We start from the raw sequence: 26,824 nt of genomic DNA on the forward strand, positions 1-26,824 counted from the left end.
AAAACTACAGGAGACTATCTCCATGGTCTCAAGTTGAGAAAGGATTTCTTCAACAAGGGCTAAGTGTATAGTTAAATATTAATAAACTTTGACTCAATTAAAATGAACTTCTGCTCTGGTGTCTCTTCTTAAAAGGGCATTAATCCCCTTACCAGAGCTCCACCCTCATGACCTAGTGACCTAATTACTTCTCCAAGGTCTCACCTCCAAATACTATCAGACTGGTTTCAACATATGAATTTTGAGGGGACACAAACATTGTCAGTAAGGCACTGGTCCCATTTGCTGAGGTCAGTGCTGCCACCACAGTGGGGTTCGGGGACGCCTGCTCGCTGCATGGCCTTCTCCCCGTCAGCTGTGCAGGCTGCTGGGCGAGCAGCGGCAGCGAGGTTTCGAGCACAGGCAGCAGTAGGGACATATATGGATCTGTCCTTTAAGGCTGCACAGGTAACGCACAACCCAGTCCCTACCAGTGAGCCCTTCAAGATGGACAAAGCTCCCACCTGCTCTCCTGTGGGCCAGTCACCAGGTCTGGGGTGTCACACACATACATGCACACATGGGAATAGGCTCCTTCCGGCATCTCTGCCATTGTCCGCATTTTAGCTATTGCAGCCGCACGTTTGGGATACTTGCTGGAGGTAGGGAGAGATTGAAACAGGGCCATAAGGTATCAGTTGTGCAAGTTGTGCACTGTGCAATTCTAGAAGGCACCATTCACAATTTAGTCTGTTATGTTATTAGCCATGTTAGAGCTCTCACTTATTGAAGACACTGTGTACCAGATTCATGATCTCATTAAATTCTCTGGTTCTGTTTTCTTCATTTTACAGATGACAAAACCCAGGCTCAGAGAGCCACTACCTTGCCCAAGCCGCAAGAGCAGAGCTAGGATTTAAACCTTCTTCTGCCCAGTTCGAGAGCCCCGAGGACACCGGACTCTGGGCGCAGTGTCGGTACAAAAAGCCTGTTAACCCTGACCCTGGCAAGCCAGCCCCACGAAAGCACCGCTGGCCCCCTAGGGAACTGGGCTCAACAGCACGGGGCAGGACGCCAACAGCACTGGACTTGGGTTCTGGGCTGCTTCTTGCACCGACCAGATAAGCGACCTCGTGCTTCTGCTCCTCCCTCCAGCACGCGGAGGTAAGCGACGGTGAGCCGTCCGGGGTTCTACCGAGCCCCGCCCTCGGGGGTGGGGCAGGGAGTGGTCACGTGAAGGGGCGTCTTGCCCCCTCCCTACCCCCGAGCCCCGCCCCGCCCCGCCCCGCCCCGCCCCCAGGCTCCAAGCCCTCCACCCAGGGAGCGCAGAGGGAGCTGAAGGCGCCGCGCGGGCTCGGGACCTGCCGCCTCCACCCGGTTGCCGAGGTCGGCGTCGCCGCCGTGGGGTTTCGGGGAGGCCTGCGCGCTGCGTGGCCTTCTCCCGGCCAGCTGTGCGGGCGGCTGGACCAGCAGCAGCAGCAGGGAGAACTCGAGCGCCGGCGGCAGCAGCGACACCATGGATCTGTCTTTTATGGCCGCACAGGTAATGGGGCTCCTTCCACGCGCGCCCCGGGCCGCCAAGTTTGGGCAGGTTCGGGGCCACGGTCTCGCCCTCCCCGCCGGGGCTGAGCGCACCGGGAGGGTTCAGGCCGGGCGGTGGCGCCCGCCGGCGATCCGAGCGCGGGTCCTTTGTCCGGAGCTGGCATCCCCACTGGGTGCGCGCGTCTGGGGCCGCGAGCATGACTCCCGGGGGCGGGGCAGGCTGTGCGCCCAGTGTTCCCCGGATCGACCTGTGCGAGGGGCCTCGGCAGGGGTCCCGTCCCTGCCCATCCCCCACCTGCTGTCCTCCCTCCGTTGCCTCGCAGCTCTCCAAGGCGGGGCAGCCCAGATCCGTGCGTACCCGGGTGGGCAGGCAGCCTCGCTCTTCCCCATTCTGTATCTTCCCGAGGCGCCGGGTAATCTGTCACTTGCTGCTGACCTCGGACGCCTCCCACCTCAATTTTCTCCCGTTTGGTGGAGACCAGACTCTGTAGCCCGAGGAAGGCGGCGAGACCCGCTCTGTGACCAGCCAAGCGCCAGAGCACAGCATTCGTTTTCTCCTTTTTCTGCTTTGTGCTGACTCTGTAGCCATCAGTGCCCGGCGCGACCATAACTCTTCTCTCGACACAAAACAGTTTCCCAGTGGCAGACAAAACAGATGACCTCTCATCGCTTGGATTTTTTTCTCCAGGGGAATCCCCGGAAGCTCTGAGCGTGGAGCGATCTTTATGTTTGGTGCCTTAACTCTGGAGCCAGAACAAAGGCAAACGCCTGCTTTCCGGAGCTGGAGCTGTCTGTGGCCTTTTGGAGTTACAGTCTGGCTCCAGGGAAGGGCCACCGCATTTGGGCTAGGAGAGTAAATCCCCAAGTACCAAATTCAGACCTTGCACCTTCTATCGAGTTGGTTATGTTGGGAGCCCAGTGGTAGGAAGGCCCCCCAGGTTCCCTCTGTCCCCTGGGCATGTGGCAGGGGCTCCACTGGTTGCTGTTTACTTTTCCAGGGAATGGAGTTTCAGGGCACACTTTCCTTTTCCCCCAAACTTCACCATGGTGGAAATCTGTTTAAAAAGTAACAGCAAAATCTAGGCAGTAGGGACAGCGAGCTCCCAACGCAAGCACGAATGGGTGCAGAATCCCCAGGTTGGCTCAAGGGAACCCAGATTCCAGCTCTTGGCAGTCTCTTAACAGGTTTTCCATCATGCTAATTGCTCCCATGAGCCATGCTGGTCTTTTTTTGGCCTAATTTTCTGTCTCCTGTTCCTAAACCCATGTTTATAAATATTGTCATATGGACATCATTTTAGATAGTGCTGACTGTTAACTGCGTGGACGGAGGAGGCTTCACCGGATTTATTTCTAGAGGGGAGAAGAGCTCACACGATATCTACCTCTGCCTCCCAGCTCTGGATCCCACCAAACAGCTGACATTTCCATGGTTACAAGATAAATTGATAACTGCTAATCCTGGGGCTGGCTGGAGCATCAGGAGTTGCTATGGTAACTTGACAAAATAAACATAGGGCTTTTCAGCATATCTATATAGGCAGAGCCTGCGCAGAGGTGGAGTTCTGGGTTTTTTTTTTTCTTTTTTTTTTACAATTCAAGTTTAATGTGGTCAGTTTATTACTGTGGACAGATGTTTGGGCATTGATTACACACTCAGTCCTGGGTTAGCTGCAGGGACAGAAACGTGAAGCATCACCAAACGGGGAGAGATGCTGACGTTTTGCTGAGCATCTGCTATGTGCCAGACGCGGGCTCTTACACACCTGATTACAGTGAATCCTTACACGTCTGTGACATTGGCACTGTTATCCCCATATTACAGATCAGGATACCAAACTTCAGCGAAATGAAACGATTTGCCCAGGACACACCATTAGCAAGGAGGAAAATGGGTTTCAAATCTGGGTCTGAGGATCTGCAAAGCTGCTGGGTTTCCACCTTATCGCTTCCCCCTGAGAAAGACACAAAATAAGGGACAGGAAGGACATATTTAAAGATGACTCATCTCTCCTCCTCCCCCCAGGAAGTGCTCTCCTCGTGGTGCGTTGTGATCGAATGGATTTCATTCTGGTGTTTCTCTGTCCCTCTTATCCCCACGAGGGTGGGAACTCTTACTTCGTCTGTAGCACTTAGCAGTGCTTGGCATGGTGAGCGCGCAGGATATGCTGTGGGTGTACAGTGACTGCTGCACGTGACCAAGTCAATATCCCCACACGTCAGCAGAGGGCAGTTTGATAGAGACATGTGAAGGCCTCCGTCCACTTGTTCAGCTAATGTTGAGTGCCTGCCTTGTGCCAAGCTCTGTGTCAGGCACTGGGACAGGGATGCTGGGGGACAAAGTTGAATGGGATGTAGATTTTCTTTCTGGATGCTTGGAGAGTAGTGGAGAAATGATGGACCAGGCCATTCCTTGAAAGGGCGACCAAAATGCCTGGTATAAAATAGGCCCTCCACAAGCATCTGTTAGATGATTGGATGAGGGTAAGACAAGATGTATGTGCAGGAAAAGCCATTAACCGGAAAAGATAGTGAGTTTGAGGTGTCACATGCCCCTGCGCCAAACACCTGTTCGTCGGTACTCGAGGCTGGGAGTTCTGATGGATGGGAACTAGAGGCAGATTTCCCCTGGCGGACCTGGGAATAAGGGCATTCTAAGCAGAGAGGTATGGAACTTCCCTGGCGGTCCAGTGGTTGGGACTTGGCGCTTTCACTGCTATGGCCCCGGGTTCAATTCCCGGTTGGCGAGCTAAGATCCCGAAAGCCACGCAGAGCGGCCAAAAAAATAAAAAATAATCAGAGAGGCATGGAGGTAGGAAAGCCCAGAATATATTTACAGAATCCTTCAGGAAACTGGAGGGTAGGGAGCACAGTAGAACTGGGAGACAGAGGCCAGGGCCAGGTTGTAGAAGGTGCTAACTGCCCAGGATGAGAAGTTCACATTTAATCAGTAGACAGTGGGAGCCACTGTAGGTGACTGAGCAGGAATAGCTTATAATTGAAGCAGTGCCCTGGGAAAACCCCAGCCGCCCGTAGAGGCCACAGCTGGAGGGATGGATGGAGTCGGAAGTGCACACCTGTTTGATTCACTGATGGAGTAAAAGAAACCATATTCTTGTGGCTCCAAAATCCAAGCTGTGAAATATGACCTCTTCATGGCTTAAAAAGACCTGGAGGATATATGCCATTTTAGAGAGATTTCCCACTCAAAAACTAAGCCTCAGAAAGACACTCTTGGGCTTCCCTGGTGGCGCAGTGGTTGAGAGTCCGCCTGCCGATGCAGGGGACACGGGTTCGTGCCCCGGTCCGGGAAGATCCCACATGCCGCGGAGCGGCTGCTCCCGTGAGCCATGGCCCCTGAGCCTGCGCGTCCGGAGCCTGTGCTCTGCAACGGGAGAGGCCACAACAGTGAGAGGCCACAACAGTGAGAGGCCTGCGTACCGCAAAAAAAAAAAAAAAAAAAGACACTCTTCTTGGATGTACAGAGTGGACATCAGTTATCCAACAAATCCTCTTATGCAGATGTGCCCTCCCTGGTGCGGGTACACCGGGCTGTGGGTTTGGGCTTAGAAGAGGCTGTGGTCGCTGAGGATGTAAAGACTCAGCTCGACCCTGAGCCCTGGAGGCACTCAGCCTCTCTTTCCCCCACCCTGGAAACACCCCAGCCCCACTCTACACAGTCCCTGAGTCCCTGGAGATTCTGGAGGGTTGAATAGTAAACAGGGGCATGCATTTCCCTATGGCCAGAGATGGCCAGGAGGGCAAGGCTGCCCAGACCCCCTAGGAGCTGGAGGGGAGGGGAGAATCGCAGATGTTGAAGACTGATCCTCAAATCCCTTTGTTGTCGGTGGGGTAGCCTGTCTCCAAAGACGGCCCCGTCTGTTCCTTCCCTACCTCCTGGAGGTACATGTTGGCCCCCTGTGAGGGAGTTTAAGATCTGATTCCCCTCCCCTTAATGTGAGCTGGCCTTAGTGATTTTTCTGACCAAGACAATGCAGTGTGAGTGACATTGTGAGATTAGCTTAACAATGTGAGATTGGTTTGTAAGAAGCCTGCAGCTTCCACCTGGGACCCTTGGAGCTCTTGCTCTGGCGGAAACCCAGCATCATGTGTGAAATTCAGAGACCCTGAGACCTCGGGAAGGGAATGAACATTTAAGAGACCTACTGTGTGCTGGGCCAGCGCACGGAATGAACTAGAGGGACAAGGAGCCCGTTTCCACGTTTCTAGGTTGTAACTCCCTGTAGAACAAGCATGCCTATGACATAAGAGCTCGCTCTTATTTTTGTCTTGCATTGTCCTTACAGTGACTAGTTTAAACCCAGTAGTTCCCAAATGTTGCTGCCACTACAATCACCTGGGAGCTTTTAAGGGTCTTGCTGCCCAGGTCCTGCCCCAGACACTCCCATCTGAGTCTGGAGCTGGGAGCCAGCATCAGTGTTTTCTTTTCATCCCCTAATTGATTCCAGTGTGCGATCAAGGTTGAGGCCCGGACCCCAAACCCGCATTGTGGGGCTGTTCCCCTCCCCCATCTTTGGATGGAGCAAGTCCTTGGTCCCTTTTAGGTCATAAAAAGTCATGTCGTCCCTGGAAGTCACTCCAATATCAATTCAGCAAATTAAAATATTCAGGCCCAAAGTAATGTAACCTGGGAGCTTGCTCCAAAGTTGAGGTTCTTGTTTGGGATTAGCAGATGCAAACTATAATATATAATATGGAATGGCTAAACAATGAGGTCCTACTACATAACGCAGGGAACTATATTCAATATATTGTGATAAACCATAATGGAAAAGAATGTGACAAAATATGTGTGTGTGTGTGTGTGTGTGTGTGTGTGTGTATAACTGAATCACTTTGCTGTACACCAGAAACTACGCAACATCGTAAATCAACTATACACATCGATAAAATAAATTAAAAAAAAAAGAAAAGATTGAGGTTCTCCCTTCCTCCAGACCACACCTGGCACAGGTGGGAAACCTAGAGTTGGAACGGGTGCCTATATTACTGTCATGGTACAGACAGGGAGAGAATGGAGAGCCCAGGTGGTTCGGCTCACAGGCTGGGGAGCCATGAGTGGGGCGGACACAGGAGCATCCTTCCCATCATCGTACCACCTCCCAGAGCAGTCCAGGTGCTGGGGGACGGTGGGAGGCCCCGGGATCCTTCCATGGACCAGCTTCAGGGAATCGTTGAGCCCCCGAGGTACGCAAAGTAGCATGTTTACGTACATTTTGAAACAAGTTTTTAAAGAAATCTCTCTTCATTTCCTACGGCTGCTGTAACAAATTACCAAAAACTGGGTGACTTAAAACAGCAGAAATGTAATCTCTCCCAGTTCTGGAGGCTCCAAGTCCAAAGTCGACAGGGCTGTGGTCTCTCTGAAGGCTCTGGGGAGGATAAGCCTGCGACTCCCTCGGCCTCATGGGTGTGGGCTGCAATCATTGGTGTTCCGTAGCTTGTCTGTTCTTCTCTTCCTATCAGGACACCAGTCATATCGGATTAGGGCCCACCCTACTGACCTCATCTTCTTTTGATGACATCTGCAGAGATCTTATTTTCAAATAAGGACACATTCACAGGTACTGGGGATTAGGACTTCAGTATATCTTTTGGGGAGACAACAGCTCAACCTTTATTAGGTCTGAAGATCCCTGAAGAATGAGGATCTTGGTTCTTGTGTTGGTGGCCACTGGTCTTTGAGAGGCAGTGGAGAGATCACTTCTCTAAGCCTCAGTTTCATCATCTGTGAAATGGGGACAAATGGCCTACCTCGTGGAACTGTTCATCTAGCCATTCAACAATCATTTCCTGTGTGCTAGGCCCTCCCTACGTGGAGCGCTGGGGGGCAGAGGGTCACAGGCCCTGCCGTGTGATATGTGACAGGGTGGAGGTAAACAAAGGCGCCCTGGTACGGCAGAAGAGGCACCTCACCCAGCTCTGGAGACCGGGGGAAGGCTTCCGGAGGAGGTTTGAATTGAGCTGAGTTTGAAGGATGCATAGCTGTTATGTAGATGAAGGAGGACACTCCAGGTGGGGGGAATGACATGAAATGGCTTGAAATGGAAGGGGCTTGAATAGTGTCTCTTACTGGGAATGAAGGTTGCAAGTGACCATCTGGTTGGGCCGAGGGGCATGTGGGAGGGAGCAGAGATGAAGCCGGAGGGACCAGGGCCAGGCAGGTGGCCTCATGGAGTGGAGCAGGGTGGGGTGGGGGGCTGCGGTGACCCGGAGAGCAGGGCTGTGGCCTGGAGGGGGCACAGACAGCGGCACTGAGCTCCAGCGACTTGCCCATGCTGTACAAACTCACAGGCCCGGGGCTGCGGGTGCTTGTGGGTTTTTAAGAAAACTGAAATCTCCGATGCTTATAAGCAGTCTGGATTTTCAAATGTTGACAACTAATTAAAAATTTTTAACTAACTGACCAACCACGATGTGGGCTGTTTTAATAATTACTTACTGCTTACCATTTCAGTTACACCGTGGTAGCAATCATTTCTTTTGTGGGATGAGAATTTAGGAAGAAGTGGGCTAGGCAGTTTGTTCCTGCCCTGATGGCATCAGCTGGGGCCTCGGGGCTGGAGTCTCACAGCTTCACACACGTGTCTGACACCTCTGTGCAGCCTGACCCTTCTCTCCACTTGGTCTTTCATCCTGCAAGTGTTTCTTTAGGCAAGTGGGGCCTCCTTCCAGCATGGTGGTATCAGGGTCATCGAACTTCTTGTGTAGCACTGCCTCCCCTCTCGAATCAGCGTTCCTAGGTGGACACTGCGAAGCTTCTTATGAACCAGACTGGGAAGTCCCAGAATGTCACTAACTCCACATTTGTTTGGTCAAGGAAATCTGAAGGCCAGCCCAGATCTAAGGACAAGGGAACCAGATTCTACCTCTTGATGCAGGAAACAGCATGCATGTCCAAGGGGGAGGGAAGGGTGAATGGCAAACATCTTTGGAGACAGGCTGCGCCTGGTCCAAACAGAATAGGTATGTGGACTGGATTCATCCTGGAACTGCCATTGCGATAAGTATCTCTAGACTAGACAGATGTGTGTGGAGCTTGACAAAACCTTGTAAAAAATTTCCAGGCCCAGGAGAGAAGTAAATTATTACTAAGGAGCTACACCGTAACTACTAGACTGAACCATATGAAGTTGCTGATGCTTGACCATTTTGACCTACAAAATGACAATTTCATATAGTTCAGCCTAGTAGGTACTAACTAGAAAGACAGTAGGTTCCTTGAGTTATGGAGGGAAGAAGAGCTGTGGGACACGGGATGGAGTGAGGAGCCGTGGGAAGGGGGATCACTACCTGCTGGGGGGAGATCTGAGGAGGCTTCGTGGTTTGAGGAGCAGGGCCCTCCCCTGACTTTCCCCCCTCAGCCCAGCTCTTAGAACCTTGGCCTTGCTGCTGGGAGGACACAGTCACACCTGGAACATTATGTCCCACTGAGTGGGTCTTTCTGGAAGATAAGATGCATGGTCTAATCATAGCTGAGATGCTGATAACATCCACTGCTAGGCCTCCTTCTCCCACCCTCCCTCCCCCTGGGCCTTGGCAGTCTCACGGTTAATTTGCATTTTAATCATTTTTCATGGAGGGGGGGAAAACCACAAACGACTTCTGGTTAAGTTGAAGAGGCGATTCTGTTATCTCTTGAAATGGTCGTAGCTATTCTCAGGGGCCAGTGGGAGCATTCCCAAAGATTTGCAAGAAACCAGCAGCAGTTTTCCCTCCCCAGAGGAACACAGCGTTTCCCAGAGAAAGAGAATTCTAGGGACTCTGGCAATCTGCTACTTAGAGAATGTGTTCCCCAGCCAGCTACTGCTCCTTTTTCTTTAAGCAAGAATTATTAAAATACAAATTGTCTATTATCTCATATGTTTTCAACCAGAGGGCTTGTCTTGAACTTTGAATTCCGATTTTAGAGATGTAAATATTTTATCATTCTAATTAGACCTGCCTCGGGAGAGCATATAGTGCTACATTTTTGCAGGGGTGTAATGAGACGTTAAAGACGAAGTGAAAATCTGTGGTACATTTTGTAGACCAAATTTCTAGATAGTGTTTTAAGGGTCAAGACATTCCATCTGACTTGAAACAATTATATCTCACAGAGCTAAGAGAACCAGGTCATCTGGAAGTGGATTACAAATCTGCAATTGAACACTTGAGTGTTTGTGGAGCACCTGCTGTGAACTCAGCCCAACTTTGGGGATCCAAACCCCAGCTTCTCTACTCTGAGATGATGGAAGCCCATCTCTGTTTACTCCCTCCCGGTTCTGTCCCCTCAAGATGTCCTTGTACCTTCCCATCATAGCTGCCTTTTATCAAACGTTTAGGAGGTAACAGGCAGGCCCTGGATTGAATAATACATAGAATCTCACTTCTAAATCCTATGACACCCCCATGGAATAGGCAATTTTAAGATCCAATTTTTTTTTTTTTTTTTTTGCGGCATGTGGGCCTCTCACTGCTGTGGCCTCTCCCATTGCAGAGCACAGGCTCAGCGGCCATGGCTCACGGGCACAGCCGCTCTGCGGCATGTGGGATCCTCCTGGACCGGGGCACGAACCCGTGTCCCCTGCATCGGCAGGTGGACTCTCAACCACTGCGCCACCAGGGAAGCCCAAGATCCATTTTATAGATGAAAAAACTGAGGCTTAGAGAGGCAAAGTCACTTGCCCCAGGGCACACAGGCTTGGATTCAAACCCAGATCTCTGTGCCTCTTCAGCTTATTTTTTAAATCCAATTTTACAATCTCTGCCTTCTGACAGGAGTGTTTAAACCATTTACGTTTAATGTGTTTTTCTATAGTTGCGTTTAAATTTACTGTCTCACTGTTTGTTTCCTATTGGTCCCACCTGTTCTTTGTTCCCCTTTTCTTCTTTTTCTGCCTTCTTTTGGATTCATTGAGAATTTTTTATTATCTCATGTTGTCTCCTCTCTTGGCTTATTGGCTATAATAGTTTTGTTATTTTAGTGGTTGCTTCAAGATTTAGAGTGTATATCTTTAGCTTAGCACAGCCTATCTACAAGTGATATTATGCCGCTTCACATTCAGTGTAAGAACCTTATAACAATACACTTCTATTTCTCCCCTCTAAACTTTTTTGCCATTATTGTTGCACATTTCACTTCTATGTGTGTTTTAAACCTCACATTGTATTGTTATCATTTTTGTTAGAAGTTAATTAATTTTTAAAGAGATTTAAATAGTAAGGGAAGAACTTAAATATTTTCCCATATGGACACTATTTCCAGTGCTCTTTATTCCTTTGTGTAGGTCCATATTTCTGTGTGTTATCATTTTCTTTCTGTCTAAAGGACTTTAACATTTCTAGTAGTTCAGAAGTGCTGGTGATGAATTCTTTCAGTTTTTGTATGTCTGAGGAAAAAAGTCTTTATTTTTTTTGGCTTTCATTTTTGAATGTTTATTTTTTACTTGGCATAGAATTCTAGATTGACTGTTTTTCAATACTTTAAAGATATTATTCAGCCATCTTCCTGCTTCCCTTGTTTCTACTGAGAAATCTGCTGCTGTCCTTATCTTGTTCGTTTGAACATAATGTGTCTTTTTTCTCCTTTGGCTGTGTTTACAGTTTTTTCCTTATTGATTTTTGAGCGCTTAGATTATAATGTACCTTAGTGTAGTTTTCTTCCTGCTTCTTGTCCTTAGGGTTTGGGAGCATCCTGTATCTGTGGGTTTATACTTTTCATCACATTTGGAAAATTCTCTGCCATTCTTTCTCCCCCCTCCTGTTTTATTGAGATATAGTTGACATATAACATTGTATAAGTGTAAGGTGTACAACACAGTAATTTCATACATGTATATACTGCAAAAAAATTACCACAATAAGTTTAGTTGACGTCTGTCACCTCACATAGTTACAATTCTTTTTTTATTGGGATGAGAACTTTTAAGATGTACTGTCTGAGCAACTTTCATATATACAATACGGTATTTAGCTATAATCACCATGCTGTACATTATATCCCCAGAACTTATTTATCTTATAACTGGAGGTTATAAGATTGACTACTGGGCTTCCCTGGTGGCGCAGTGGTTGAGAGTCCACCTGCCGATGCAGGGGACACAGGTTCGTGCCCCGGTCTGGGAAGATCCCACTTGCTACAGAGCGGCTGGGCCCGTGAGCCATGGCCGCTGAGCCTGTGCGTCTGGAGCCTGTGCTCCGCAGCAGGAGAGGCCACAACAGTGAGAGGCCCGCGTACCGCAAAAAAAAAAAAAAAAAAAAATTGACTACTTTCACCCAGTTCCCCACCTCCTGCCTCTGGAAAACACCAATCTGGTCTGTTCCTATGAGTTTATTTTTTTTAGATTCCACGTATAAGTGAGAGTTTCTTTCTCTGACTTATTTCACCTAGCATTATGCCCTCCAGATCCATCCAGTATGTCTCATATGACAAGATTTCCTTCTTTTTCATGACTGAATTTTATATATACACATATATACACATATACATGTATGTAGATATTAATATACCACATTTTCCTTAAGTATTCATCTGTTAATAGACACTTAGTTTGTTTCAGTGTCCTGGTTATTGTACTGTGTGTGTGGATGTCTCTTCAGGACAGTGATTTCATTTCCTTCAGATACATACCCAGAAGTGGAATTGCTGGATCATACGGTAGTTCTGTTTTTAATTATTTAATTTAATTTTTGAACCCCCATACGGTTTTCCATATTGGCTACACCAATTTACATTCCCATCAACAATGCACAAGGGATCCTTTTTCTCCACATCTTCTCCAACACTTGTTATCTCTGTCTTTTTGATAGTAGCCATTCTAACAGGCATGAGGTGATATCTCACTGTGGTTCTGATTTGTATTTTTCCCTGATGACTTGTGATGTTGAGCCCCTTTTCATGTACCTCTTGGCCATTTGAATATCTTCTTTGGAAAAATGCCTATCGGGTCCTCTGGCCATTTTTAATTAGATTATTTTTTATTGTTGAGTTCTATGAGTTTTCCATTATTTCTTTACAGATTCTCTCTTCCCCTGTCTCTCTCCGCTCCTTTGGAGATTCTAGCACGTATATCAGGCTGCCTGACATTGTCTCACTGCTTCCTGATGCTTGTTCATTTTTTTGAGGCTTTTTTTTTCTGTTTGTGTTTCATTTTGGATAATTATTATTTACATATCTTCAAGCTCAGCAATATTTTTTTGAATGTCTAATCTCTGCTAATCCTATCCAGTATATTTTCGACCTCAGACATTGTAGTTTTCATATCAGAAGTTTAATTTGGGTCTTTCTTATACTTTCAGTCTTCTTCTTAACATGTTCAATGTTTCCTCTAGCTTTTTTTTTTTTTCGGTACGCGGGCCTCTCATTGTTGTGGCCTCTCCCGTTGCGGAGCACAGGCTCCGGACGCGCAGGCCCAGCTGCCATGGCTCACGGGCCCAGCCGCTCCATGGCATGTGGGATCCTCCCGGACTGGGGCACGAACCCGTGTCCCCTGCATCGGCAGGTGGACTCTCAACCACTGCGCCACCAGGGAAACCCCTCCTCTAGCTTTTTAATATATGGAATACAGTTAACTGTTCAAAAGTCCTCATATACTAATTCTAAATGTGCATCAGCTCTGGGCTGGTTTTGATTGATTGCTTTTTCTCCTCATGAATCATATTTTCCTGCTGCTTTGCATGCCTGATAATTTTTATTTTTATTTATTTTTATTTTTTTAACATCTTTATTGGAGTATAAACGCTTTACAATGGTGTGTTAGTTTCTGCTTTATAACAAAGTGAATCAGCTATACATATACATATGTTCCCATATCTCTTCCCTCTTGCGTCTCCCTCCCTCCCACCCTCCCTATCCCACCCCTCTAGGTGGTCACAAAGCACTGAGCTGATCTCCCTGTGCTATGCGGCTGCTTCCCACTAGCTATCTATTTTACATTTGGTAGTGTATATATGCCCATGTCTCTCTCTCGCTTTGTCACAGCTCACCCTTCCCCCTCCCCATATCCTCAAGTCTGTTCTCTAGTAGGTCTGTGTCTTTATTCCTGTCTTAACCCCCTAGGTTCTTCATGACATTTTTTTTTCTTAGATTCCATATATATATGTGTTAGCATACGGTATTTGTCTTTCTCTTTCTGACTTACTTCACTCTGTATGACAGACTCTAGGTCTATCCACCTCATTACAAATTGCTCAATTTCGTTTCTTTTTATGGCTGAGTAATATTCCATTGTATATATGTGCCACATCTTCTTTATCTATTCATCTGAAGATGGGCACTTAGGTTGTTTCCATCTTCGGGCTATTGTAAATAGAGCTGCAATGAACATTTTGGTACATGACTCTTTTTGAATTATGGTTTTCTCAGGGTATATGCCCAGTAGTGGGATTGCTGGGTCATATGGTAGTTCTATTTGTAGTTTTTTAAGGAACCTCCATACTGTTCTCCATAGTGGCTGTACCAATTCACATTCCCACCAGCAGTGCAAGAGTGTTCCCTTTTCTCCACACCCTCTCCAGCGTTTATTGTTTCTAGATTTTTTTATGATGGCCATTCTGACTGGTGTGAGGTGATCCCTCATTGTAGTTTTGATTTGCATTTCTCTAATGATTAATGATTTTGAGCATTCTTTCGTGTGTGTGTTGGCAGTCTGTATATCTTCTTTGGAGAAGTGTCTATTAAGGTCTTCTGCCCATTTTTGGATTGGGTTTGCTTTTTGTTATTGAGCTGCATGAGCTGTTTGTAAATTTTGGAAATTAATCCTTTGTCAGTTGCTTCATTTGCAAATATTTTCTCCCATTCTGAGGGTTGTCTTTTGGTCTTGCTTATGGTTTCCTTTGCTGTACAAAAGCTTTGAAGTTTCATTAGGTCCCATTTGTTTATTTTTGTTTTTATTTCCATTTCTCTAGGAGGTGGGTCAAAAAGGATCTTGCTGTGATTTATGTCATAGAGTGTTCTGCCTGTGTTTTCCTCTAAGAGTTTGATAGTTTCTGGCCTTACATTTAGGTCTTTAATCCATTTTGAGCTTATTTTTGTGTATGGTGTTAGGGAGTGATCTAATCTCATACTTTTACATATACCTGTCCAGCTTTCCCAGCACCACTTATTGAAGAGGCTGTCCTTTCTCCACTGTACATTCCTGCCTCCTTTATCAAAGATAAGGTGACCATATGTGCGTGGGTTTATCTCTGGGCTTTCTTTCCTGTTCCAGTGATCTATCTTTCTGTTTTTGTGCCAGTACCATACTGTCTTGATTACTGTAGCTTTGTAGTATAGTCTGAAGTCAGGGAGCCTGATTCCTCCAGCTCTGTTTCTCGTTCTCAAGATTGCTTTGGCTATTCGGGGTCTTTTGTGTTTCCATACCAATTGTGAAATTTTTTGTTCCAGTTCTGTGAAAAATGCCAGTGGTAGTTTGATAGGGATCACATTGAATCTGTAGATTGCTTTGGGTAGTAGAGTCATTTTCACAATGTTGATTCTTCCAGTCCAAGAACGTAGTATATCTCTCCATCCCTTTGTATCATCTTTAATTTCTTTCATCAGTGTCTTATAATTTTCTGCATACAGTCTTTTGTCTCCTTAGGTAGGTTTATTCCTAGATATTTTATTCTTTTTGTTGCAATGGTAAATGGGAGTGTTTTCTTGATTTCACTTTCAGATTTTTCATCATTAGTGTATAGGAATGCCAGAGATTTCTGTGCATTAATTTTGTATCCTGCAACTTTACCAAATTCATTGATTAGCTCTAGTAGTTTTCTGGTAACATCTTTAGGATTCTCTATGTATAGTATCATGTCATCTGCAAACAGTGACAGCTTTACTTCCTCTTTTCCAATTTGGATTCCTTTTATTTCCTTTTCTTCTCTGATTGCTGTGGGTAAAACTTCCAAAACTATGTTGAATAAGAGTGGTGAGAGTGGGCAACCTTGTCTTGTTCCTGATCTTAGTGGAAATGCTTTCAGTTTTTCACCATTGAGGATGATGTTGGCTGTGGGTTTGTCATATACGGCCTTTATTATGTTGAGGAAAGTTACCTCTATGCCTACTTTCTGCAGGGTTTTTATCATAAATGGGTGTTGAATTTTGTCAAAACCTTTCTCTGCATCTATTGAGATGATCATATGGTTTTTTTCCTTCAATTTGTTAATATGGTTTATCACATTGATTGATTTGCCTATATTGAAGAATCCTTGCATTCCTGAAATAAAACCCACTTGATCATGATGTATGATCCGTTTAATGTGCTGTTGGATTCTGTTTGCTAGTATTTTGTTGACGATTTTTGCATCTATGTTCATCAGTGATATTGGCCTGTAGTTTTCTTTCTTTGTGACAGCCTTGTCTGGTTTTGGTATCAAGGTGATGGTGGCCTCGTAGAATGAATTTGGGAGTGTTCCTCCCTCTGCTATATTTTGGAAGAGTTTGAGAAGGATAGGTGTTAGCTCTTCTCTAAATGTTTGATAGAATTTGCCTGTGAAGCCATCTGGTCCTGGGATTTTGTTTGTTGGAAGATTTTTAATCACAGTTTCAATTTCAGTGCTTGTGATGGGTCTGTTCATATTTTCTGTTTCTTCCTGATTCAGTCTTGGCAGGTTGTGCATTTCTAATTATTTGTCCATTTCTTCCAGGTTGTCCATTTTATTGGCATAGAGTTGCTTGTAGTAATCTCTCAGGATCTTTTGTATTTCTGCAGTGTCAGTTCTTACTTCTCCTTTTTCATTTCTAATTCTATTGATTTGAGTCTCCTCCCTTTTTTTTTGATGAGTCTGGCTAATGGTTTATCAATTTTGTTTATCTTCTCAAAGAACCAGCTTTTAGTTTTATTGATCTTTGCTATCGTATCCTTCATTTCTTTTTCATTTATTTCTGATCGGATTTTTATGATTTCTTTCCTTCTGCTAACTTTGGGGTTTTTTTGTTCTTCTTTCTCTAATTGCTTTAGGTGCAAGGTTAGGTTGTTTATTCGAGATGTTTCCTGTTTCTTAAGGTGGGCTTGTATTGCTATAAACTTCCCTCTTAGAACTGCTTTTGCTGCATGCCATAGGTTTTGGGTCGTCGTGTCTCCATTGTCATTTGTTTCTAGGTATTTTTAAATTTCCTCTTTGATTTCTTCAGTGATCACTTCGTTATTAAGTAGTGTATTGTTTAGCCTCCATGTGTTTGTATTTTTTACAGATCTTTTCCTGTAATTGATATCTAGTCTCATAGCGTTGAGGTCCGAAAAGATACTTGATACAATTTCAATTTTCTTAAATTTTCCAAGACTTGATTTGTGACCCAAGATATGATCTATCCTGGAGAATGTTCCATGAGCACTTGCGAAAAATGTGTATTCTGTTGTTTTTGGATGGTGTGTCCTATAAATATCAGTTAAGTCCATCTTGTTTAATGTATCATTTAAAGCTTGTGTTTCCTTATTTATTTTCATTTTGGATGACCTGTCCATTGGTGAAAGTGGGGTGTTAAAGTTCCCTACTCTGAGTGTGTTACTGTCGATTTCCCCTTTTATGGCTGTCAGTATTTGCCTTATGTATTGAGGTGCTCCTATGTTGGGTGCATAAATATTTACAATTGTTAATTCTTCTTGGATCGATCCCTTGATCATTATGTAGTGTCCTTCTTTGTCTCTTCTAATAGTCTTTATTTTAAAGTCTATTTTGTCTGATATGAGGATTGCTACTCCAGCTTTCTTTTGGTCTCCATTTGCATGGAATATCTTTTTCCATCCCCTTACTTTCAGTCTGTATGTGTCTCTAGGTCTGAAGTGGGTCTCTTGTAGACAGCATATATATGGGTTTTGTTTGTGTACCCATTCAGCCAATCTGTGTCTTTTGGTGGGAGCATTTAGTCCATTTACAGTTAAGGTAATTAGCGATATGTATGTTCCTATTCTCATTTTCTAAATTGTTTTGGGTTCGTTATTGTAGGTCTTTTCCTTCTCTTGTGTTTTGTGCCTAGAGAAGTTCCTTTAGCATTTGTTGTAAAGCTGGTTTGGTGGTGCTGAACTCTCTCAACTTTTGCTTGTCTGTAAAGGTTTTAATTTCTCCATCAAATCTGAATGAGATCCTTGCTGGGGAGAGTAATCTTGGTTGCAGGTTTTTCTCCTTCAACACTTTCAGTATGTCCTGCCACTCCCTTCTGGCTTGTAGGGTTTCTGCTGAGAGATCAGCTGTTAACCTTATGGGGATTCCCTTGTGTGTTATTTGTTGTTTTTCCCTTGCTGCTTTTAATATGCTTTCTTTGTATTTACTTTTTGACAGTTTGATTAATATGTGTCTTGGTGTGTTTCTCCTTGGATTTATCCTGTATGGGACTCTCTGTGCTTCCTGGACTTGATTAACTATTTGCTTTCCCATATTAGGGAAGTTTTCAACTATAATCTCTTCAAATATTTTCTCAGTCCCTTTCTTTTTCTTCTGGAACCCCTATAATTCGAATGGTGGTACATTTAATGTTGTCCCAGAGGTCTCTGAGACTGTCCTCAGTTCTTTTCATTCTTTTTTCTTTATTCTGCTCTGCAGTAGTTATTTTCACTGTTTTATCTTTCAGGTTACTTATCTGTTCTTCTGCCTCAGTTATTCTGCTATTGATCCCATCTAGAGTATTTTTCATTTCATTTATTGTGTTGTTCATCATTGCTTGTTTCATCTTTAGTTCTTCTAGGTCCTTGTTAAATGTTTCTTACATTTTCTCTATTCTATTTCCAGGATTTTGGATCATCCTTACTATCATTATTCTGAATTCTTTTTCAGGTAGACTGCCTATTTCCTCTTCATTTGTTAGGTCTGGTGCATTTTTATCTTGCTCCTTCATCTGCAGTGTGTTTTTCTGTGTTCTCATTTTGCTTATCTTACTGTGTTTGGGGTCTTCTTTTTGCAGGCTGCAGGCTCGTAGTTCCCGTTGTTTTTGGTGTCTGTCCCCAGTGGCTAAGGTTGGTTCAGTGGGTTGTGTAGGCTTCCTGGTGGAGGGGACTAGTGCCTGTGTTCTGGTGGATGAGGCTGGATCTTGTCTCTCTGGTGGGCAGGTCCACGTCTGGTGGTGTGTTTTGTGGTGTCTGTGGACTTATTATGATTTTAGGCAGCCTCCCTGCTAATGGGTGGGGTTGTGTTCCTGTCTTGCTAGCTGTTTGGCATAGGGTGTCCAGCACTGTAGCTTGCTGGTCGTTGAGTGAAGCTGGGTGCTGGCGTTGAGATGGAGATCTCTGGGAGATTTTCTCCGTTTGATATTATGTGGAGCTGGGAGGTCTCTTGTGGACCAATGTCCTGAAGTTGGCTCTCCCACCTCAGAGGCACAGCACTGACTCCTGGCTGCAGCACCAAGAGGCTTTCCTCCACACGGCTCAGAATAAAAGGGAGAAAAAGTAGAGAGAAAGAATTAATAGAAGTAGGAAGAAAGAAAGAAAGGAAGGAAGGAAGGAAGGAAGGAAGGAGGAAGGAAAGAAGGAAAAGAAGGAGGGAGGGAGGGAGGGAGGGATGGTGGGAGGAAGGAAGGAAGGAAGAAAGGAGGGAAGGAAGGAAAAAAGAAAGAAAGAAAGATAAAGTAAAATAAAATAGAGTAAAATATAATAAAGTTATTTAATTAAAAAATAATTATTAAGAAGAAAAATTTTAAAAAAAACAAAAAACGGATGGATAGAACCTTAGGACAAATGGTGGAAGCAAAGCTATACAGACAAAGTCTCACACAGAAGCATACACATACACACTCACAAAAAGAGGAAAAGGGGAAAAAATCATAAATCTTGCTCTCAAAGTCCACTTCCTCAATTTGGGATGATTCGTTGTCTAAAGGAGGGAGGGAGGGAAGGGAGGAAGGAAGGAAAGAAAGAAGATAAAGTAAAATAAAATAGAGTTATTAAAATTAAAATTAATTATTAAGAAAAAAAATACCGACGGATGGAACCCTAGGACAAATGGTGGAAGCCAAGCTATACCGATAAAATTTCACACAGAAGCATACACTTACACACTCAAAAAAATAGGAAAAGGGGAAAAAATCATAAATCTTGCTCTCAAAGTCCACCTCCTCAGTTTGGGATGATTCGTCGTCTATTCATGTCTTGCACAGATGCAGGGACATCAAGTTGATTGTGGAGCTTTAATGCCCTGCTCCTGAGGCTGCTGGGAGAGATTTCCCTTTCTCTTCTTTGTTTTCACAGCTCCCAGGGGCTCAGCTTTCATGCCTGATAATTTTTGATTGGATGCCAGACATGGTGAATTTTGCCTTGTTGGATGTTAGATGTTTCTGTGTTCTTGTAAACAGTCTCCGGCTTTGTTCTGAGACGCAGTTATGTTACTTGGAAACAGTTTGATCCTTTTGGGTCTTGCTTTTAAGATCTGTTAGGCAGGACCAGAGCCATCTTTAGTCTAAGAGTGATATTTTCCCACTGCCGAGGCAAGGCTGCTCTGAGGGTTCTACCCAATGCCCTGTGAATTATAGATTTTTCAAAATGGCCAGTGGAAACAGGTACTGTTTCTGGCCTGTATGGATGCCAGGTACTATTCCCTGTCATCCTTTAGGGTGATTCTTTGCTGCCTCAGGTGTCTTCCTCACGCACATGTGCTCACCAGTCCTCTGCTGAATATTTGAGCGGTCCTTCTGCAGATCTCTGTTTAGCTCTCTTCTCTGCATCCTCTCCCTCATGGTCTCCAGCTGCCTTGGTCTCCCCAGACTCTCTGTCCCATCTCCTCAACCCCAGAGTCCACTGGGCTCTATCTGGGTTCCCCTTTCCTGCTCCACAACCTGGAAACTCTTCCCAGGCAGTAAACAGAGTCAATTACTTGTTTCCCATCTCTCAAAGGTCACTGTCCCTCACTGCCTGATGTCCAACGTCTTGAGAACCATTTCCCTATGTTTTGTCCATTTTTTGATTGGTTCCGTTGGGAGGGTAGATCCAGTCCTTGTTACTCCATCTTGGCCGGAAGCAGAATTTTCTTAACCCTGTGTTTTTAAGAAGTATGCTTCCACACCTACTCCTTTCCTCCCGTTGTGGGAAAAGGAATGTAACGTTGAGTCTGAACCTGGCCCACTGCCTCTCCCTCCCCTCTGGAACCTTGATCTGGCATTTCTCTGCCTCTTCTGAATGTCCTAAAATGTGGGTAATGTATGGAAGCTCACAGGTGAGTCTCTGATACCAGACTTAGAAAGCCAGACAGTGCAAGGACTGCCCAAATTCCTTTCTGCGCTGCCATTGTCACTTGCGTTCCTTCAGAGAGTCTTGTGACAGGATTGCTCCACGGGACATCGTGAGAGCCAGGGAGTGATCTGGGTGTCAGGTTTGGCAGCCAGAAGTTGGGCAGCCTGTTGAGCAGGGCAGGTTTCCTTGGGCCTCCATCCCAGGCACCTGGGCTCGGGGGAGCCTCATTCCCCAGGAGGATGAAAGTGAGGGGGCGGGGAGCAGGTTGCTCCAGCCTCAGGCCCACCCAGGGTGGCAGCCAACAGCTGGGACCCTGTTTGTCCTCTCCAGACCCCATTACAGCCCCTCCCCCATCTCCTCAGCACGGAGCTCTGGGAGCTGATTAGAAATGTATTAAGACTTAGCTTGGGCTTCCCTGGTGGCGCAGTGGTTGAGAGTCCGCCTGCCGATGCGGGGGACGCGGGTTCGTGCCCCGGTCCGGGAAGATCCCACATGCCGCGGAGCGGCTGGGCCCGTGAGCCATGGCCGCTGAGCCTGCGCGTCCGGAGCCTGTGCTCCGCAACGGGAGGGGCCACAACAGTGAGAGGCCCGCGTACCGCAAAAAAAAAAAAAAAAAAAAAAAAGACTTGGCTTCCAGCAGCTTTGAGGGAGACCTGAGGGAGGTGACTAATGAGCTCCCCGGGCCCCCTGCACCCTCGCCTCTCTTGGTTGAGCCGTGGCTGTGCTGCCTGCATCTCCTGCCCCCTCGCTGACATCCTGCCAACACTCCTTCACTCCCACTGGAGATCCCACCTAGGCCCCGCTGTGTATCCCAGTAACCAAATCAGTCAGGCAGGGAGGGCCATGGGGGCAGCATGCCATGGGACGGCCCCTGTGCTGTGTTGGGGGATGTCAAGGAACCAGAAAGAAGCTATCACCAGCCTTCGTCATCTTTGTCGCCCCCACCAACGTCATGTGAGCACAAATTACATACAGGATATCAACCTCAAGCACACAGGTGAGGCAGGAGACATCCTCGGGTGGAAGGAGAAGGGGGCGGATGGTGTGGATGAACTTGAGCACCTGCTGAGGGGCAGGCTCTGTGCTGCACGAGCCCCCTGCCAGGGCAGTGCTCTCGCACGCCCATTTTAGAGAAGAGGATAGCAAGGCTCGGAGACCCTGAGGGTCTGGCCCGAAGTCGCCCAGGCAGGAAGGGCTAAGACAGGCTGGGTCTGAGCCCAGGGCCCGGACACCAATGCTGAATAACAGCTGACAGATTGCAGAGCTCTGAAGTGGGAGTGGAGGGGGACCTGAGCCCAAGCAGGTGTGATTCCGTGTCACGAACGTCCGCGGCCCAGCCCTCTGGTAGACGGCATGGGCAGAGTGAATTGTGGCTGAAGCAGGTTGTTCCAGAGCTCAGATAGGCTGTCGCCAGCGGCAGAGGCAGAGCCCGCAGGAGGGTGAAAGAACCGGGGAGGGGTCTGGGGGAGTGGAAGCTTGCTCCCTCTGGAAGTGATTGGCCCTCCCTCCTCCTCTGAGCCCCCGACGCTCTGCCCTGCTCTGTCTCAGAGCATCCCTGTGTCTGAGGTTCCCCGAAGGCAAAGGTTCATGTCTCATTTATGCCAGCGTTGCTGCTGCCCAGTCCAGGGCCAGACATGGTAAATAATTAATAAAGGAATCACAAGAGAGCAGGGAATCGATAAAAGCGTGGGAAAAGCTGGGTAGAAAACCACGGGCTATGTCAGCTGGCCGGCCCTTCCTCCTTGGCCGGCATCGTACCTTCCCCGAAGGCACCAGTTACACCGAGTCCTGCCAGCGACCCCACATCCAGTCCCTCAAACTCCCAGGCCCCAGGGCCCTCCCTAGCCCTCTGCAGGGTATCTGCCACATGTGGGCCCAGGACTAGGCCTTTCCATTCAGCACAAGACAGCCTATCTTAGCCCTTCCTGCCTGGGTAACTTTGGGCCAGACCCTCAGGCTCTCTGAGCCTCACTTTTCTCCTCTGAAAAATGGGTGTGTAACAGCACTGCCCTCACAGGGGGGTCGTGCAGCACAGAGCCTGCCCCTCAGCAGGTGCTCACACCACCTCGCAAGGCAGCGGCTTCCACTAGAGGCAGGTAGCCTTGGGCTCAGACGTGGCCCTGCCACTGTGCATCCGGGGAAATCACTCCATCTCTCCAAGCCTCGGCATTCATACCTGTGCAGTGGGATGATGGTCGTTGTGGTAACTTACGATAAGTCAGGATTTTGAGGCTTAAATATGGTAACGTGGCACCTTGTAAGGGGTCAGTAAATGGGAATTACTCATTATGAGCTTCCTCTCTTGAGTCAAAAATCATCTTCCCTTTAACTCTGCCCGTTGGTCCTCGGAAGCGAGTCTAATCCTGCTTGCATGTGGTAGCCTGTTCTGTAATTGCCTGGGGCTGCAGAGAGCACCTGAGATGGGGAAGCCGGATGCCCAAGTCCCAGGCCTGGCTCTGCCCCTCATGACTTGGAGCAAGATACTTAACTTTTTAGAGCCTCAGTTTCTCTGTCTGTTAAATGGGAATAGTGACACCTAGCTCACAGCATGGGCAGGAGAATAAAATGAAATGATGGATGTAAAAGTACACACTGTACAGGACTACACAAACACCAGTAAGAGTTATTATGTTTGAACCATCATTCTGCATCTTCCCGCATCATCCCTTTTTTTTTGGATTAAACGTGGCCATTTCCTTCAACTATTTTTCCAAATGACTCTTCTCTCTGGAACCAGGTCAGGCTCTGGTCTGTCAGTCTTCTTATAAATGGGTTTTCTCAGAACAAGACATGATGCTTCAGAAGAACCTATCACCTCCCTGGATCTAGCCCTGATATACCCATTAATATGGCCACTGGGAGCTGAATCTTGCCCTGTGTAATGCCGTACCTTTGCCTCGTGCTAATGAGAGGTCCCTCTTTCCTGAGTGCAGCTGTTCAACCAGTTCTCCCTTCCAGGACTGGTGCAGCTGATTTTTGTGAACCTTAGCACAGATACGTCAAGAACGGTGAAGGGTGTGACATTTTACCTGCTTGCAAGCTAGCCTGCCGTGACGTAAAAGTTTCTGAACAAAGACCTTAGACTCATAGACAGAGGGCTTTATTGCTCACAGCACAGTCAGCAGCATGAACTTCACGTTCACATCAGTGCCTCTGACCCCGCAGGTCCCCCGGGGTCAGGAAGAGCAGCCCAGGTGGATTCTGTGAGTGCAGTGGGTTTGTGTAACAGTGAGGAACCCCACAGTTAGGAAACTCCCCTCTTTCAAAGGGAGCTGCTAGCAAACCTGCCCAACCTTTGTCTCAGAGGGAGATATTATCTCAGAGGGAGATAATCATCCTGGTTGGGAAATAAATGTGCCCAGAGGGGACGCTGTCTCTTTCTTAGGAGACACAGTTTGCTGTACAAACATTGTTGTACAAACATTGAAAAGATAGTCCTGAACAAGAGCTGTTATGCCTTTACTCAGAAGGCGTGCAGAACACAAAGACCCATGAAGAATTGTCTCCCAACAAGGTGTTTATACTTATCCTTCGAAACTGCACAGATCTGGGCTTGCATCTCCCTTGGCCATTCCAGAGCTGTGCCACCTTGGGCAAACTCCTAGCCTCTCTGGTCCTCAGTTTCTACAGTCTGCAAAAGGCATAATTCCTACTTGCCCAAAGTGCTGTAAGGAGTTCTTTGTAGTAGTCTCCTTGAAGCATCCTCACTATGCCTGGTACAGAGCAGACCACAGAGAGAAGGCAGCAGAACCGCAGTCACCGTGATCTGGAGGTCATCCTTCCGATACGTGATTCTCTCCCGTCTATCTGCATCCCTCCCAGACCTAGTCCTCGTGGCTCCTGTCAAATGGAGTAGAGTTGCCATCCTGGCCCCGAGCCCACCAGCCAGTGGCGAGGACCTGGGAAGCTGGTGTCGGGAAGCCCAGAGCAGAGAGAGCAGAGGCTGGTTCATCGGGGCTCCCGGATGAGTTAGTTTCTGAGCCTCAGCTTCCTCATCTGTAACACAGAGCCCACCTCCTAGGGTTTAAGGAAGAATGAAAGGAGATGATAAACAGGGGCTGTTTGGAGCGCATGTGACAGGCGCTCAGCAAAGCCGTTATGATGCCTTTTATGCCTTTTCCTTTCGGTAGCCTAAGACTCCTGAATGCCGTGTGGGGTTAAAGACGGGAGCTTTTGCTGCCTGGTGAGGAAAGTGGCCATTCTAGCTGCTCCCCGGAGGGAGCTGATCAGGAAAAGCAAAACAAAGAAGGCTGTGGGGTGTGAGCTTGTTTTGCAAGCTTCTTGCAGATCGCTCCGCATGCTGGGGGCACTCAGTAGCAGTTTATGGGCGTTCGGATGGCAGGACCGTCTGTGTTCTGCCTCCTGCAGGAATACAGATCTTCTCTCTGGCCTTGGCAATGACTGTTTACTTATTGTTTGACCTTGTGGGGGGGTGACTAATATACCCTCTCCGGGCTCCATTTAGGAACTCAGTGTAGCTTGATGGTTAAATGTTTGAGATGCAGAGGCAGACAGAACTGGCCTTGAACCCTGAGTTGGAAACCAGCTGGAAGGCTCCAGCATGTCATACAGCTTCCTAAGCCTCAGTTTCCTCATCTCTAAAGTGGGATAATGACCTTCGCCGCCTCGCAGAGCTGTTGGGAGGATCAGACAAGGCCATGCGTGTGCAGAGCCTGCCCAGGAGATGGTGCCTACTGTGATGCCGCATTCTTTTCTGTTTCTTGGTCTACAAAATGGAGTGGGAGGGTGGGCGCACAGAATCTCTTACTGCTTGGAGCAATGGAAGACTCCTGGAATCAAGGTCAAAGAATCCTGGTCCAAAGTCTCTTTAGCCTCTTCCTCGTTGTCTGTGACCTGAACAAGTCGCTTTACGTCTCTGCACCGCACCACCCATGGGTCCAGCTCATCACGTCTCCTTCCACCATGTATGGTGAAAACACTAGTCACCATGCCTGACCTGGGACCCTGGTCAGTGCTCAGGGCCCCTCTCAGCTCTGAGCTTGTCAATCTGCAAGGCTGCCAGCTTCAGAGAGCACCCTGTGTATTCAGGATGTACCGAGCAGGAAGGAAACACACACGGGACAATGTGGGGGGGAGGGGCAGAGGAGCACACAGGGCTGTTAAAGTGGGCTACAGGCAGGTGCCAGTGGCTGGAGCTGCCCGTTGCTCTGTCCCTACCCAGGGATTAGTCCTTGGGGCGTTTTTTGGGGCCACTGGAGTGGCTTAGGCTGATGGCCCCTGCAGCTCGTGGCACCCCAGCGGCAAGCAGGGCGGACCATCCCACGGGCAGACGGATAGGAGCAGCGTCTTTTGCAAAAGGAAAATCTGCTCCGCCTTCTCCTGATGAATGACGTTACTGGGCTCTCAGAGAGTGAAGTCTATTGTTTATACTTCTGGTCAGGAAAATTGAGTGGCACTCATGGGTGCTCTGGGGGGAGGAGCATGAGGCTCCAGTTCCCGGATCCATTGCAGAGAGGAGGCTCCTTCTGTCTCTCAGTTCACGTCACGTGGACTGGAGGAATGGCCCTTCCAGGATCTGGCAGTCCCTCGGGTCACTGTGACAGTGCCGACCACGGTAACTCCCACCGTTTGCCGGGTGCCAGGCTCTCTTCTGAGGGCTTTACCTGGATCAACACAGCCAAGCCTCACCACCACACTCTGAAGGAGAAATTCCAATTCTGCCCATTTTTCAGATGAAGCAACTGAGGCTCGAAGAGGTAGTAGCACGGTTGGGTTTTGAACCGGCCACCAGGCACCCACGGGCTCTTTCTCATGGCTTCCTCTCTGGACTCGGTGGCTCTGCAGTTGGGCTGCTTGGTTTTTCGACCTGAACTCAGCCTGAGCGGGGAATCGGAGAGTGGCAATAATTGGCCACCCTTACATCCCCACCGTGATTTGCAACACAGAGCTTTGAGTCCAGCGAGTCTGAGAGGGGAGCAGGGGTTACCACCTTCGTTTTCAAAGCAGAGACCAAGGTGCAGAGGGGAGAAATGGGCACCGTCTAGCCACACGGGATGCCACCTCCATGCCAGGCTGGATCCCGGCCATTCCGAAGGGGGCAGACAGGGATAGAAACGGAAGCAAGTGGGATGTGCAGGGAGCTGCTCCACGGGAGCTGAGGAAGCGGCTGGTGAGTGGCTCAGGGAGGTTCCTGAGCCGCATCTGAA

The 26,824-nt window shown here is 47.5% G+C and overlaps 1 protein-coding gene across 1 annotated transcript in view; it reads left to right on the plus strand.

Moving 5' to 3' along the window:
* The first annotated feature begins 1,281 nt into the window (after positions 1-1,281).
* C2H14orf132 (chromosome 2 C14orf132 homolog) overlaps positions 1,282-26,824 on the plus strand; it is a 56,176-nt gene continuing 30,633 nt past the window's right edge. Inside the window, exon 1 of the mRNA XM_030883455.2 lies at positions 1,282-1,522. Coding sequence (XP_030739315.1) covers positions 1,496-1,522 — 27 coding nt within the window. The 5' untranslated portion in view covers positions 1,282-1,495. The remainder of the gene's footprint in view (positions 1,523-26,824) is intronic.

Source organism: Globicephala melas, chromosome 2, assembly GCF_963455315.2.
Source record: "Globicephala melas chromosome 2, mGloMel1.2, whole genome shotgun sequence".
NCBI lineage: Eukaryota > Metazoa > Chordata > Mammalia > Artiodactyla > Delphinidae > Globicephala > Globicephala melas.